The sequence below is a fragment of the Nuphar pumila genome, chromosome 16 (assembly GCF_984573655.1).
Source record: "Nuphar pumila chromosome 16, dmNupPumi1.hap1.1, whole genome shotgun sequence".
NCBI classification, from domain to species: Eukaryota; Viridiplantae; Streptophyta; class Magnoliopsida; order Nymphaeales; family Nymphaeaceae; genus Nuphar; species Nuphar pumila.
The window spans coordinates 27,178,958-27,192,010 of NC_143264.1; the positions used below are offsets into that span (position 1 = coordinate 27,178,958).

General features: G+C 46.6%; 1 protein-coding gene and 1 pseudogene across 1 annotated transcript; both read right to left on the bottom strand.

Moving 5' to 3' along the window:
* Nucleotides 1-2,362: 2,362 nt before the first annotated feature.
* LOC149813126 (uncharacterized) lies at nucleotides 2,363-2,818 on the bottom strand. Its single transcript, XM_089991064.1, has one exon. The coding sequence runs from the start codon at nucleotides 2,816-2,818 to the stop codon at nucleotides 2,363-2,365; it is 456 nt and encodes a 151-aa protein (XP_089847190.1).
* A 7,199-nt stretch (nucleotides 2,819-10,017) lies between these two features.
* On the bottom strand, nucleotides 10,018-12,690 carry LOC149813127 (putative receptor-like protein kinase At5g61350 pseudogene; annotated as a pseudogene).
* Nucleotides 12,691-13,053: the final 363 nt, after the last annotated feature.

Consider the following 13,053-nt stretch of genomic DNA (forward strand, 5'->3'; position numbering starts at 1 on the left):
TTCTTTCTCGGGATGGTAAGAGATTGTAAACTCATAATCTTTTATAAACTCAAGCCACCTTCTCTGCCGCATGTTGAGCTCCATCTGAGAGAACATGTACTTTAAGCTCTTGTGGTCTGTGAAGACTTCGAACTGTTCACCATACAAGTAGTGCCTCCAAACCTTCAAAGCGAAAACCATGGCCGCCAGCTTCAGATCGTGAGTAGGATAGTTCCCCTCATGGGTCTTCAGTTGTCGTGATGCATAGGCAATGACTTTTCCATGTTGCATCAGCACACAACCCAACCCAGTACCAGAGGCATCTGTGTACACCACGAATCCTCCGCTTCCAGATGGTAAGGCTAACACCGAGGCTGTGGTAAGTTTGGATTTAAGGATTTGGAAACTCTCTTCGCTCTTCTCATTTTATTCGAACTTCACCTCTTTTCGTAGGAGCTTCGTCATCGGCATAGCGATTCAGGAGAAGTCCTGAATGAATCACATATAGTAGCCAGCTAATCCCATGAAGCTTTAAATTTCGCTGACATTCTTTGGTTGTGCCCAATTCATCACGGCCTTAACCTTGGCTGGATCTACTGAGACTCTGTTCTTCGAGATCACATGGCCAAAGAACATGACTTCTTCAAGCCAAAATTCATATTTCGAGAATTTGGCGTACAACTGATGTGTTTGGAAGGTCTCTAAAACAATTTTCAAGTGTTCCCGGTGTTCCATCATATTCTCAGAATACACTAGTATGTCATCGATGAAAATGATGACAAAGGTATCCAAATATGGCCTAAATACCCGATTCATCATGTCCATGAATGTAGCTGGGGCATTCGTGAGTCCGAATGGCCTCACCACGAATTCATAATACCCATATCTGGTTCTGAATGCTGAGTTAGGGATATCTTCATCATTTATCCTCAGTTGATGATATCCATATCTTAAATCAATCTTCGAGAAGACCTTTGCCCTTTTCAATTGGTCAAACAGGTCCTTGATACATGGTAATGGATACTTGTTTTTCACGATCGCCTGGTTCAACATTCAATAGTTTATGCACAACCTCATAGACTCGTCTTTCTTCTTCAACAACAGGACCGGTGCTCCCCAAGGAGATGTGCTAGGTTGCACAAAACCGTGCTCCATCAACTCTTGCAGCTGCTTCTTCAGTTCCTCCAACTCCGTTGGTGCCATCCGATAAGGTGCTCTCGATATAGGCTTTGTACCCGGCATTAGTTAAATTCTGAATTCTACTTCCCGTTGTAGAAGTAATCCAGGAAGCTTCTTTGAAAATACGTCGGCAAAGTCGCAGACAATTTTCAGATATTCAATCATTGTTGGTTTCATTTTTCCTCCAATCACACTGACTAGAAAAGCCATATCTCCCCGGCGAAGATATTTTTGGGCCTTGAGGGTCGAAATAACCCTTTTCTTTATTCCAGGCCTTGCCAGTAGGAATTCAACCTCCGACATATTCGGTCGAGACAGAATTACTTTCTCTTCTCTACAAAGAACTCTAGCATAGTATTCAAAGAGTCAATCCATACCCAATATGACATCGTATTCGGTCATATCGAGTATGATTAGGTTGGCAGGTAAATTACGTTCTCCTAAAACAACTTCTACTTCTGGCATGTAGCTCACACAAATTTCATTGAATCCTATGAGATTATATACTACTAGTTCTTGATTCAATGATTCTGTGATGATTCTAAGTTGTTTTGCAAAATGTAAAGAAATAAAGGAATGAGAAGCTCTACAGTCAAACAATACTAGAGCAGCTTGACCAGAAATAAATATTGTACCTTGCACCAAGTCCCATTTTTCCAATTGGTTCACAGTGGTGGCGTAAACGCGTCCCGCTATGCGTTGTGGGGCTGCCTGTGGCTGCGGTGGCGGTGCACAGTGTTGTTGCAGCTGCTGGCCTCCAGTCTCATGCCGCGCATCGTCAGCTATTTTTTTACGACACTCTTTGATGTAGTGCCCCATCTTTCCGCAGTAGAGACATCCTCCTGTCTCGCAGGGACAATATTGTTCAGGGTGGAAATGACTGCACTTCAGGCACCTCTGATTTTGTCCTGGCCTGGGTCTGGTGCCTCCGTCGTGCCTTGGTTTCTTAGTCTGATGGTTGAAACGTCTTCCACCAAACCTCTTCTTGAACTCAGGTTTCTGAACCCCAGTTCTATTCTTCTGTGACCTCTGCCCCTCCTTCTAGTCATTGTCGAGGAGAGTCGCAACTTGGATAGCAAGGGTAGTTGATAACAAGTCAATGTTCCTTGATATTCTGTGTTAACTTTGATAACTTAAAATAAAACTTGTATCACAACGAATATAGTGATTTTACCTGGATAGCCTCGCCAAGGGTCTTGGGCCCTCAAGTGTACAGACGGTTCCTCAAACCCGTCTTCAAGCCTCGGACAAATTTCATAGCCTGATCTTTGTCCGAAGTGTAAACGTTCAGACAGTAACGTTCCAAGCTATGAAACTTAGTGATATAGTCTACCAGGGACATCTCACCCTGCTGCAGGTCCAATAACTCGTGCATCTTCTTCGCCCTCTCATGCTTTGGAAAGTAGGCGGCGTTGAAGACCTCTATGAACTCTGTCCAAGATACAGGACTGTCCTGAAACTTGACTGCCCTAGTGGTCTCCCACCACTTTTCGGCATGGTCCTTGAGACGATAAGTCCTGAAGTCCACCCGACGCTCCTCGGGTACCTCCAGTACATGAAAGATATGCTTGATCTCCCGGATCCAACTCTCGATCGCCTCCGGGTCTGTCTTCCCGGAGAAAGGGAGAGGGTCCATGTCCATGAATTTCTTATAGGACATAGCCCCCACCGTTCATACTCTTTTCGTGGGACACCTGGTGTAGATTGGCACCCATTTGTTGCATAGCCGAAGCCTGCTGGCCAACCACCTCGGCCAGGTTGCGCAATGTTTCCATTATGTCGTTGCAATGGTTCGACCACGTCATCTATGTGGATAAATAATTAAATAAAAATGAACTTGTCACCAACCTCTATTTATAATTCCATAGAAACGCAGTATACAATTTTACTAATTTACTTCTGAGTTACTAAAATCACATTATACCCTACTTAGAGAGTCATCGCGGTCGCTGAAAGAGCCAAGATCTCATATTATTCAGTCATGCTCTGATACCAAAGTTGTAACGCCCCAACATTTTAATGTAAAATTTTGGATAATTTTTTTTAATAGCGGAAGTGAGAAAACAAAGTGTTGGGCGAATTACAGATGAGACAAAGAATTACTGAATAATTTCCTTCATTGACCAAAATGTCAATTGCATCATATAAATGAAAACCAACAACTGATCAGAGTCTAAATATAAAAATGCTGGAATAAATGAGATCTCTTGGCTATATCCAAAGCGACGCCCCGAAGATTTAAAGCAGAAGGGTCAGACTCCCCTGTCTGCGTAAGAAGCATTATATTCATATATGGTGCTTAGTGTCCCGTGTACAAATATGTGCAACAAGTTAATTTCAAAGCTAGCATGTAATTTGTGCTATTCTACGAAAGTAAGCATGCTTTCTACATCGTTATACAATATAGGAGATAAACAAGACTATAGCTAAGTTTATTCATACCAGCACGAGCTTATTTCTATCATTTCTACAGATTTCACGTTAATAATTTCCATAAATTCTCAAGAACAAGTTTCCAGACCAATTCAATTCCTTTTTGTGTTTATCTTACTCTTACCCTGTGGGTATGCACAAGCATTCGACCTTGTATTGGACCGAGACCATACGGGGGCCTATTATTAAATAACCCGTATGATTAGCCGTACAGATATCCAAAGGGGACGGTCTGTGACCAAGAGAGAACTCCCTAGAGGCAAGAACAAGAATTATGATACACCCTTGACATTTCTGTAGAAGACTTGGATCTACCACCTAAGACACATTGATAGTCCAAGTCCCCTAACTTCGTGGACTGGGGACCCGGTGAGACGCCTAACTCTCATGAAAACACGAACGTCCACGAAGCTTGTACCACCTACTCTCTCCAAGGTAGACCATGGGTCCGGTAGCATATATCGTCTTTCAGGTATACCCATAGCCCAAAGAGTCCGGTAACATATACTGCCTTTCAGGTATACCCAGAATCTTGAAGGTTTTATATTTTATTTAACCTTTTCTTATAACCATGTGCGAACCATCACACCGCAAGGGGTCCGGTAACATATACCATCTTTTAGGTATACCCAGAGCCTCACGAACCTCATGCTTAGGCATACATTTGGTTTCTCAATTATTTTCCTGTGCGAGCCATCGCACCACAAGAGATTCTCAGAATCCCGAACCCGACTTAGGGTTCACACACATTGTATGCATTTTATAGCCTGGGTGCCATAAGCACCGCCAAGGAGTAGCATTTCTCATAACTCAGCTCAACTCAGAGCCCACATTTGACATTTGTTTCTGAGCTATGGCGTACGCATTCGTACCCACAAGCTATGCCATCCACGTGGCATATTTGGCTCAATCTCACTATGTATATAAAATTTTGAAATGCTTCGACCATGGCTTGGTGAAACCCCCAGCACGCCCATGGCTCAATGAACCATTGACTCGACGTGACATTGTGGTTGCCACCATGACTGTACACGATCCGAAACATGCGACCTTCTTGTCACCTCTGGTTCGGGTGGAGCTGAACCACTCGATCTGGTTTAATACCCTCACATATGTGAGGCTCCAACAAACATTTCGAGAGGAGAAAAACTTTGTTGGACTACACTGCCCAAGCAGTTTGCATCCTCACATAGCCTTACTTAACCACGACAGACCCCTATGGGTTTGCCGCTATGCTCCAGGTAGTGGCCTGCAACATAGTCGCAGCGCCATCACATGATAGCGTTTTCAAAGCTGGCAGCCGTGTACCCAACTCATGCTAGAGCAGCAAGGTCGACTCCCCTCACGTGTCCAGACCTGGGGTTCTGCTGATTACAGCAGCTCCGCACTGGTTACCATTTCAACATCGACGTCCAGCCAGAAACGATGACAGCAGGTTGCTGCCAGCCCATAACCCACACACCATGGTTTCGACCCAGCAGAGCCAACAGTGCAACTGGCACACGTGGTGTTTGACGGCACCAGTGAAAAATATCTCTAGGTTTTTCCATGTGGGCTGATTTTCAACAGGTTGGGCTCGTTCATTTCTCTCTTTATTTTTTTTTTCATGAACTGTGAAATGGAACTAAGAGCTACAGGCTCCAAAAAAACAAAAACCCAGCAAGGTAGATTAATGTATAGCTATGTTATTTGTGATACATAAAAGGGGATTGGCTGATGTTGAATCCATACAAAAATACATCAAAATTGTAATCCTTCACCATAATAATGTAACGTCATGGTGAATTCGTGAAGCCGAATCATTGGCTCTTGATAATCCGGTTTAATCATTGTTGTTCATGTCCTCAAGATCTGAAGGAAGTGTTATCATTCTTTTATAAGTAGATGACATGATTATTACGAGCAGCTCTGACAAACTTACTAAGATCTAAAGTGTCTCCTGTAAAACATATAAGATACAACACTTGGATAGTTTGTGTTATTTATTATCCATATGAAGTGGAGATAGGCAAGAACCCATATCAAGTTGTTACAACCAAAATAGGCATATGATATGCTTCAAAGGTATAATATGCAATTATGCATATTTGTGAACAAATTGACACCCACGCTATTATTATAAAAGCTTCGCAAAGAAGATCGACAATTATATAAGGATATATAAAAGATATAAGAGCATGGCTGGTGCATTACAATACTTAACTATCACAAAATTCAAATATATATACGGTAAACCAGGTATGTTAGGTTGTGCATAACCTTGCAATGGTTCACTTGAAAGCCTTGCAGAGAATCATATTTAATATATTAAAAGCACATAGGGCAATGATCTTAAATATTTATAAGAATATTCTTTTTTTTTTCAATGTCAAATACGGACCATGGGGTTGTGATTACAACCCTTGGTCGTAACCCTAAGATGAATCAGTCGTTAATGTAGCACTAGATCAGATAGACATACTATGTTTTTTTTCTTCATCTACACATTAGATTTAGTCTGTTTCTAAAATAAATGCAAGGATGATATTGTGTCCCATGAAGCATCTGAACACACTTACCAGAAATACTCAATCAGACCCACTAGGATACGTTGTATTTCAAAGCATCAATAACAATCTAACTTCTACTCTCTCTGTATTCCATTTTGATAGTGGGTTATTTGAATGTTTCTCCTGCAACGACGCATCCGATCACGTGCGTGTTGTACGCAGCAACCCACAACCCCTTGCGTTACCACAGAGAAAACACAACATATTCATCCAACAGGGCATGAAACACTCGCATATAAAAACAATACCGTTTACCTTTTCGAAGCTTTAACCGATGATAATGGCATTTTTTTTCTTGTTGGAGCACACTTCGTCACGAAGAAGGAGACCCTCACGGTCCAACAATGGAGTTGAGCAAACAAGAGAGAGAGAGAGAGAGAGTATGGGGTTTAGGAAATCATGTTTCATAATTTCTAAAAACCTCCTCTTCCTAAATTATCTCCACCATCTTAGGTGGAGCTTCAAATTTCGAATTCCTTTACTCCACTAGGCCCCACGATTTTTGGTAGGTCATCTCATCTTCCAATAATACCCCTCACCTCCTTTGCTAAATTTTCTTCTAACCTCCACCATCTTCTCTTTTGTGGTACCCATCATCCCATGTTACATGGGATTCTATCTTTTGGTAAAGTGAGAGGAGTAGCAACTCCTCTCACGTATTTGGTGGAAAAAAACCAAAAATGTAGGTTAAAACCTTGAGCCCACATTTTTACCATTTCCATAAGGTAAAACGTGGTCTTTTATGCAAAAAGGTATTTCGCGCACCAAGTGTTTTGAATCGTGGACTTTCACCAAAGAGGTAACGAACCCCACCACTTGTGCTATTATTGATTTCATTGCAAAATGTATCAATTTTATTATATTTATTTCTTATTACGTTGTTCCGGATTCCATGTAAAAAGAAAACATTTTTCCTTCCTACGTAGGCGCATCGTGGGTCTTGAACTAGGGTTGTGGCACCACACAACCGTGCATCCTACCACAACACCACATCACTCCTTGTTGTTTGATTTCGCAAGAAAATTTCCTATGTCTTCTTGGGGCGTTTCCCTAGTTGGTGGATTTTCGCATTTTCACACGGGTTTTTCTCAAGTTTTCTTGTCTCCGCACTATCTTGCATTTAATGTTGTTCGGATCTCACTCTATCACCCTGGAATAATCGAATTCCTCAATTTAGCCTCGCAAACCGAGCTGGATTTTTGGGTCTCACTAAAGTCTGAATCCAAGTCTCATTTCTAGTATTCATTTTTGGGTTCACTCTAACCAACCCGTGAGCATCGAAATCACATTGAATATTACCAAGATCCTATTATTTCACACAATTGCTCATTTTTATTCATTAAAATTCCTTAAAATTCATGGCTTTTACAAGAATGATTTTGGGCATGGTGTTTCTTCACAGCCAGAATGTGATGCTGCTGCCGAAGTTCAACTTATTAACAATCATGGGGTTAAACTTTTCATACACGGTGCAGTGCCTTACTCTTGAAGGTAAGTCATCAATGTTATCTTCTATGCAATTAATGGAGATCAGACATTCCTAGTCGTCATGTGCATCCAAGAAGAGAATGTGGAAGCAGCAGTGCCACCGATCCTTGCCCCACTATTGCCTGAGTTTTAGAGAGTGATGCCCCCAGAACTGCCGAAGCGTCTGCCGCTGAGATGCGAGGTTGACCACAAGTTAGAGTTGACCCTTGAAGCAAAGCTTCCTGCCATGGTCCTTTATTGTATGGGGCCGACTGAATTGAAGAAGTTGTGCAGGCAACTGAACAAGATGTTAGAGGTATGCATTATTCGTCCTTCTAAAGCACCCTTTGGTGCTCCAGTACTCTTTCAGGAGGGTCATCCAATTGCCTATGAGAGCTGAAAGCTAAAGGATGTGGAAAGGTGCTGCACAGTGCACAAACGTGAAATGATGGCCATCGTGCACTGCCTCAGGAACTGGTGACACTATCTTTTAGGTGCCACGTTCGTCATCGAGACGGACAACGTCGCCATGAGCTATTTTCATATGCAGAAGAAGCTGGCACCCATGCAAGCTCGATGGCAAATGTTTCTAGTTGAGTTTGACTTCGCTTTGAAATATAAGATGAGAGAGATCAATATTGTTACTGATGCCCTAAGTTTCAAGGTAGAACTGGCGGTTATGTAGGCGGAGCCTTCTAAAGTTCGCTTGGAAGGCGCATTGTTGGACCGCATCTGTGAAGGAATGCAACAGGATACAATAGCACAACACTTTGTCTCTCTAGCACAGGCGAGAAAGACTCGGCGATTTTGACTACGAGACGACCTCTCGTGACTAGAGGGAAACTCATCTTCATACCGTGATAAGAAAGCATTGTGAGCGATCACGATGCTCGTTACACGGGTAAATTTGACGTGAAGTGTTTTGGCTACTCAGCTCCAATCTGTTATTTTCAACAAGTTTTCTCCCACAGACTGATAGACAGATGGAGCGCATCAACGAACTATTGCAGCAATACCTCTGACAATTTGTTAGCGCCAATCAGAAGGACTGGGTAAAGCTCTTAGATATAGCCCAATTCTGTTATAATCTTCAGAAGAACGAGTCTTCAGGCCACAACCCGTTCGAAATAGCCATGGGACATCAGCTGCTGACCTCACATACTCTAGCTGCGCAAGATAAGAGAAGGTCATCCTTTGCCTATCAGTTTGTTCGAGATTGACATGAGCAGACTGAGCTGACGAAGACGTTTCTGCACAAAACAACCAAGGGGATGAAGAAGTGGGCGGACAAGCACCGTCGTCCTATTGGGTTCTGTGTTGGAAACCAAGTGTTGGTGAAACTCTACCCGAATTGCACATGCATCTTTCGCGGACGACATCCCAGACTGATTAAGAAGTACGATGGACCGTTCACCATCACCAAGAAAGTTGAGATGAAGAGTCATTATCCGACCGAAGTCAGGGCCTACCACGAAGCAGATAGCACTGAGAGTGACACATGACTTGAAGGAGAGAGTCTGCTCCCCTACGACCTATTTTGTACAATTGTGTCTAGAGTCTGTTTTGCTTTACTTGAGTCTTGATCTAAAATGTAGAGTCACTTGCAACTTTCTCCGATCTACCCTTGTACTTTGGTTCATGTTGAAAAAATAATACCCTGAAAGTTCAGCTCGTAGATCTGAACTGTAACGAGCCTTCGAACAAAAATGTGAATGAATGTAAATGCAAAAAGCTTTCTTTTGTTCACTCTCGTTGTGATTGATTTCGAGTCATTGTGATTCTTCTTTTCCTCTATTCTCTTGCTTTCTTGCACTTTCATTTATCAAAGTTTCGACAGCTGCAAGCGAACGAAAAGGCTTGTGATAGTAAGGAAGGATTGTCGGGCAACACTGTCCCGTAACATAACCCATGCAAAATTAAAAGGAATCTAAACACATTTTAGCTCCAACACAAGAAAGATAAGAGGCAATAGCAGAGGAAGAAATCCGGTTACATGTTACATTCAGAAAGTTTCATTAAGAATCCAATCCAATCCCCGGCAGGTGAACAAATCCAAGAACAATAAATCTAAATGGGAGAAAGATGAAAAGAGGGTATAAGGAAAGAGAAAAATAAAAAATCCAAGAACAAAGTCATACAAAGTACGTAGAGATACAGGTAAGATAAACGAAGTTGCGAAGGAAGTATAAAACCTTTGATTCTTTCATGATGATCAATCAGTCACATTTGAACGGAGCTAGGCCGTGAAGGAGAATCGCTGCCACCGCTCCTAAAACCTTGCACACGAGAAAGACCAACGATCCGAATCGAGCAGGGTTTGCTATCTCCCTTGATTCACATGCAGTCCCGTCCATACACATATTAGTCATACTAATCGATGTTTTCATCTATCCATCCATCCATCCGGTTCCTACCTCCCTTCGCATCCCGAAAGTTGAGGAAACAAGGGTGTTCCAACAGCAACAGTTCCCGAATCCTCATCTATCGTACTCAGGGTGTTAACAGTTAGAGCAGGGCTGTGATTGTTGTGGCTGTTGCTGCTGCTACTGCTGCTCTTGTCCATCTGACGTTCCATTATGAGCATAGCGCTGTTGTCGTCGGGCGAGGAGTCCTGGGCGTTTGAGGATGCCTCTTGAAGCTGCAGCGCATACTCCAGGTTCCAGAGCACGTCTCCCATGGAAGGCCTGTCGACCCCGTACTCCGCCAGGCACTTCTCGGCGGCCTCGGCGTACTTCTTGAGGGACGCCGGGTTTATGGTTCCGGCAAGATGGGGGTCGATGATTTTCTCCAGCAGTCCCTTCCTGTGCCATTGCATGGCCCACTCGGCCAGGTTGACCTGCTCCCTCGGCAGCGCCGGGTTGATGGCCGGCCGCGCGCACAGTACCTCGAAGAGCACCACCCCGAAGGAGTAGACGTCCGACTTCTCCGTCAGCTGCTGCCTCCTGAAATACTCTGGGTCCAGGTAGCCGAAGCTGCCCTTCACGGCGGTGCTAACGTGGGTCTGCTCCAGGGAAGGCGCGGCCTTGGACAGCCCGAAATCGGAGACCTTGGCCACGAGGTTCTCGTCTAAGAGGATGTTTGTGGTCTTCACGTCGCGGTGGATGATCCCCTGCGCCGCCCCAGTGTGGAGGTAGTGCAGCCCGCGGGCCGCCCCGATGCAGATCTCCAGCCTCTGCCTCCAGGACAAGGGCGGCAGCTTGTTGGGGGAGTTGCCGTAGAGGTGGTCCCTAAGCGGCCCGTTCGCCATGTACTCGTACACAAGGATCATCTCCGACTGCTCGTCGCAGTAGCCGATGAGGGAGACGAGGTGGCGGTGGCGGAGCTTGGAGAGCATCTGGATCTCGGTCTGGAACTCGTTGATCCCCTGCTCAGACGTGGGGTTCCCCCTCTTGATGGCCACCTTGGTACCGTCCTCCAGGTCGCCCAGGTACACCTTGCCGAACCCCCCCACCCCAACGACCGCCTTGTCGTCGAAGTTGCGGGAGGCCTCCTGCAGCTCCGACAGCGTGAAGTAGCGCCCCAGCCCCAGCGTCGACGAGTAGAAGTTTGCGTAGCCGCTCTTGTGGGAGCCCAGGTGGGAGCCCTTGCTGGTCATGAAGCTGCAGGTGGAGTGTCCCCCGTGCAGCGGAAGCAGCCACGACGAGAAGCTGTTGCGCTTCTCCCAGTCCCGAGGCCTCCTGTGCCACCTCGTCACGATGGTCCCCAACCCCACCATCGCCGCCACCGCCATCCCCAGCCCGAATGCCACCGAGACGATCCTCGACGTGCTCATCCCGCCGCCCCCTGCTCCGCCGCCGACGCTGAACAGCCCGTCGAGGCTGCCAGCCGAGTTGCTCATTCTCATGATCTCCAGCCCGTTGAGTACGGCGTTGGCGGACCCTCCCCCGGCGCCGCTGCTCATGGGCCCGACCTGCACCATGATGGTGCCCCCCGCCGAGGAGGAAGAAGAGGCGTTGAGAACCACGTCCTTGTAGTACGGCACCGCCAGGGCGGAGGTCAGGGTGGACAGGTCCAGCCCGGACACCGCCATCCTGCCATTCACGTAGACATTGAAGTAAAGGTCGTTGAGGCTCTTGCTGACGATGTCGCAGAAGTGGAGCCGGATGAGGTAGGAGAAGGATGGATCCAAGCCGTCGAACTTCCACGTAACGTTGAATTCCCGCTCCGCCACACCGGAATCCGCCATCTCCTCCGCCGTGGCGTACACCCAGTTGGGCGCGATCAGTGGCGAGACGCTCTGCGGGTAAGTGATGATGCTCGGGGAGACGGAGACGTTCCGGGCGGCGGACTCCAGGAGGAGGAAGGGGCGGTCCGGCACCCACGTCCTGCCCAGGGTGTCGTTCCTCGGGGTGAGGAGCGGCCCGCCGACGTTGAGCCGGTGCATCATCTGGAGGCCGTAGGCGGAGAGTCCCTGGAAGTCGCCGACGGGATCGATGGTGGACGCGCCGCCGTCGGGGATGAGGGCGTCCGGGGCGGAAACCACCTCGATGGCGTTGATGAAGGCGAAGGAGTTCTTAGAGGGGATGAACTTGAGGGAGAAGCGATCGGTGGTGATGTTGATGAGGTATTCCTTGAAGACGGTGGTGACGTTGTCCGGAGGGGTGAAGCTGTGGAGGAGGACGAAGTGGTCGGTGGCGACGGTGAAGTCGGCGGTGGTGATATTGTAGTAGGAGTTGGGGAGTGGGTAGAGATAGAGCCTGACCCAATGCCGGCCTGTCTGGGAGACGTAGAAGCTGTAGGTCGATTCCTCCCTGAAGATCCTGGCGGTCAGGTACAGAGGGTAAGCAGAGGAAGACGGGTAGACCGCGACGGTTGTGGTGCTACTGGTGTTGCTGTCGTTGTTTCCGGTGGAGACGAAGGAATCAGGGGAAGAAGGCCAGGAGGCGAGGATGTCTTCAGAGGTGGAGAGGAAAGACGAGGATTGCGGGTCGGAACGGAAGGTCCTGCCATCATCGAGCTTCACGCTGTTGGGAGAACCACAGGCCAGGAGGTAGCTGTCCGCGGGGGAGAAGGACGTTGTGCTCGCGGCCGAACAGAGGGAGAAGAAGAAGAAGACGCAGGTGGTGATGTTGGCCTTCGCCATCGCCGTCTTCTTCTTCTTCATGTTTGCTGTGCAGATCAGCATCTTCTCTTCATTTCATCTCTTTTCTCTCTCTCTCTCTCTTTGTGCGGTAGGTTAGGTCTCGAAGGCCGTATAGTTGCGAAGAAGGAGGGACGGGGACGCGGGAGGAGATGAGGTGTCATCGTGGATGGAGTCGCGGAGTCTTCGGTTGGTGTTTGGTTATAATCGCCTCCTTGCCCTCCCAATTACCCGCCAACTCCGCTCCTCCCATGACTACCCAACGCAGCGCCAAACCTTCGCACGATGGATGATTAACCACGACATGTTAAAGTCAGTAATCTCAGCTGTAGGACATGTTTGGGATCTCCCTCACACGGGAGGGTG

Coding starts and splice junctions, on each gene's coding strand:
- LOC149813126 (XM_089991064.1), bottom strand. CDS start 2,818: ATGTCCTATAAGAAATTCATGGACATGGACCCTCTCCCTTTCTCCGGG.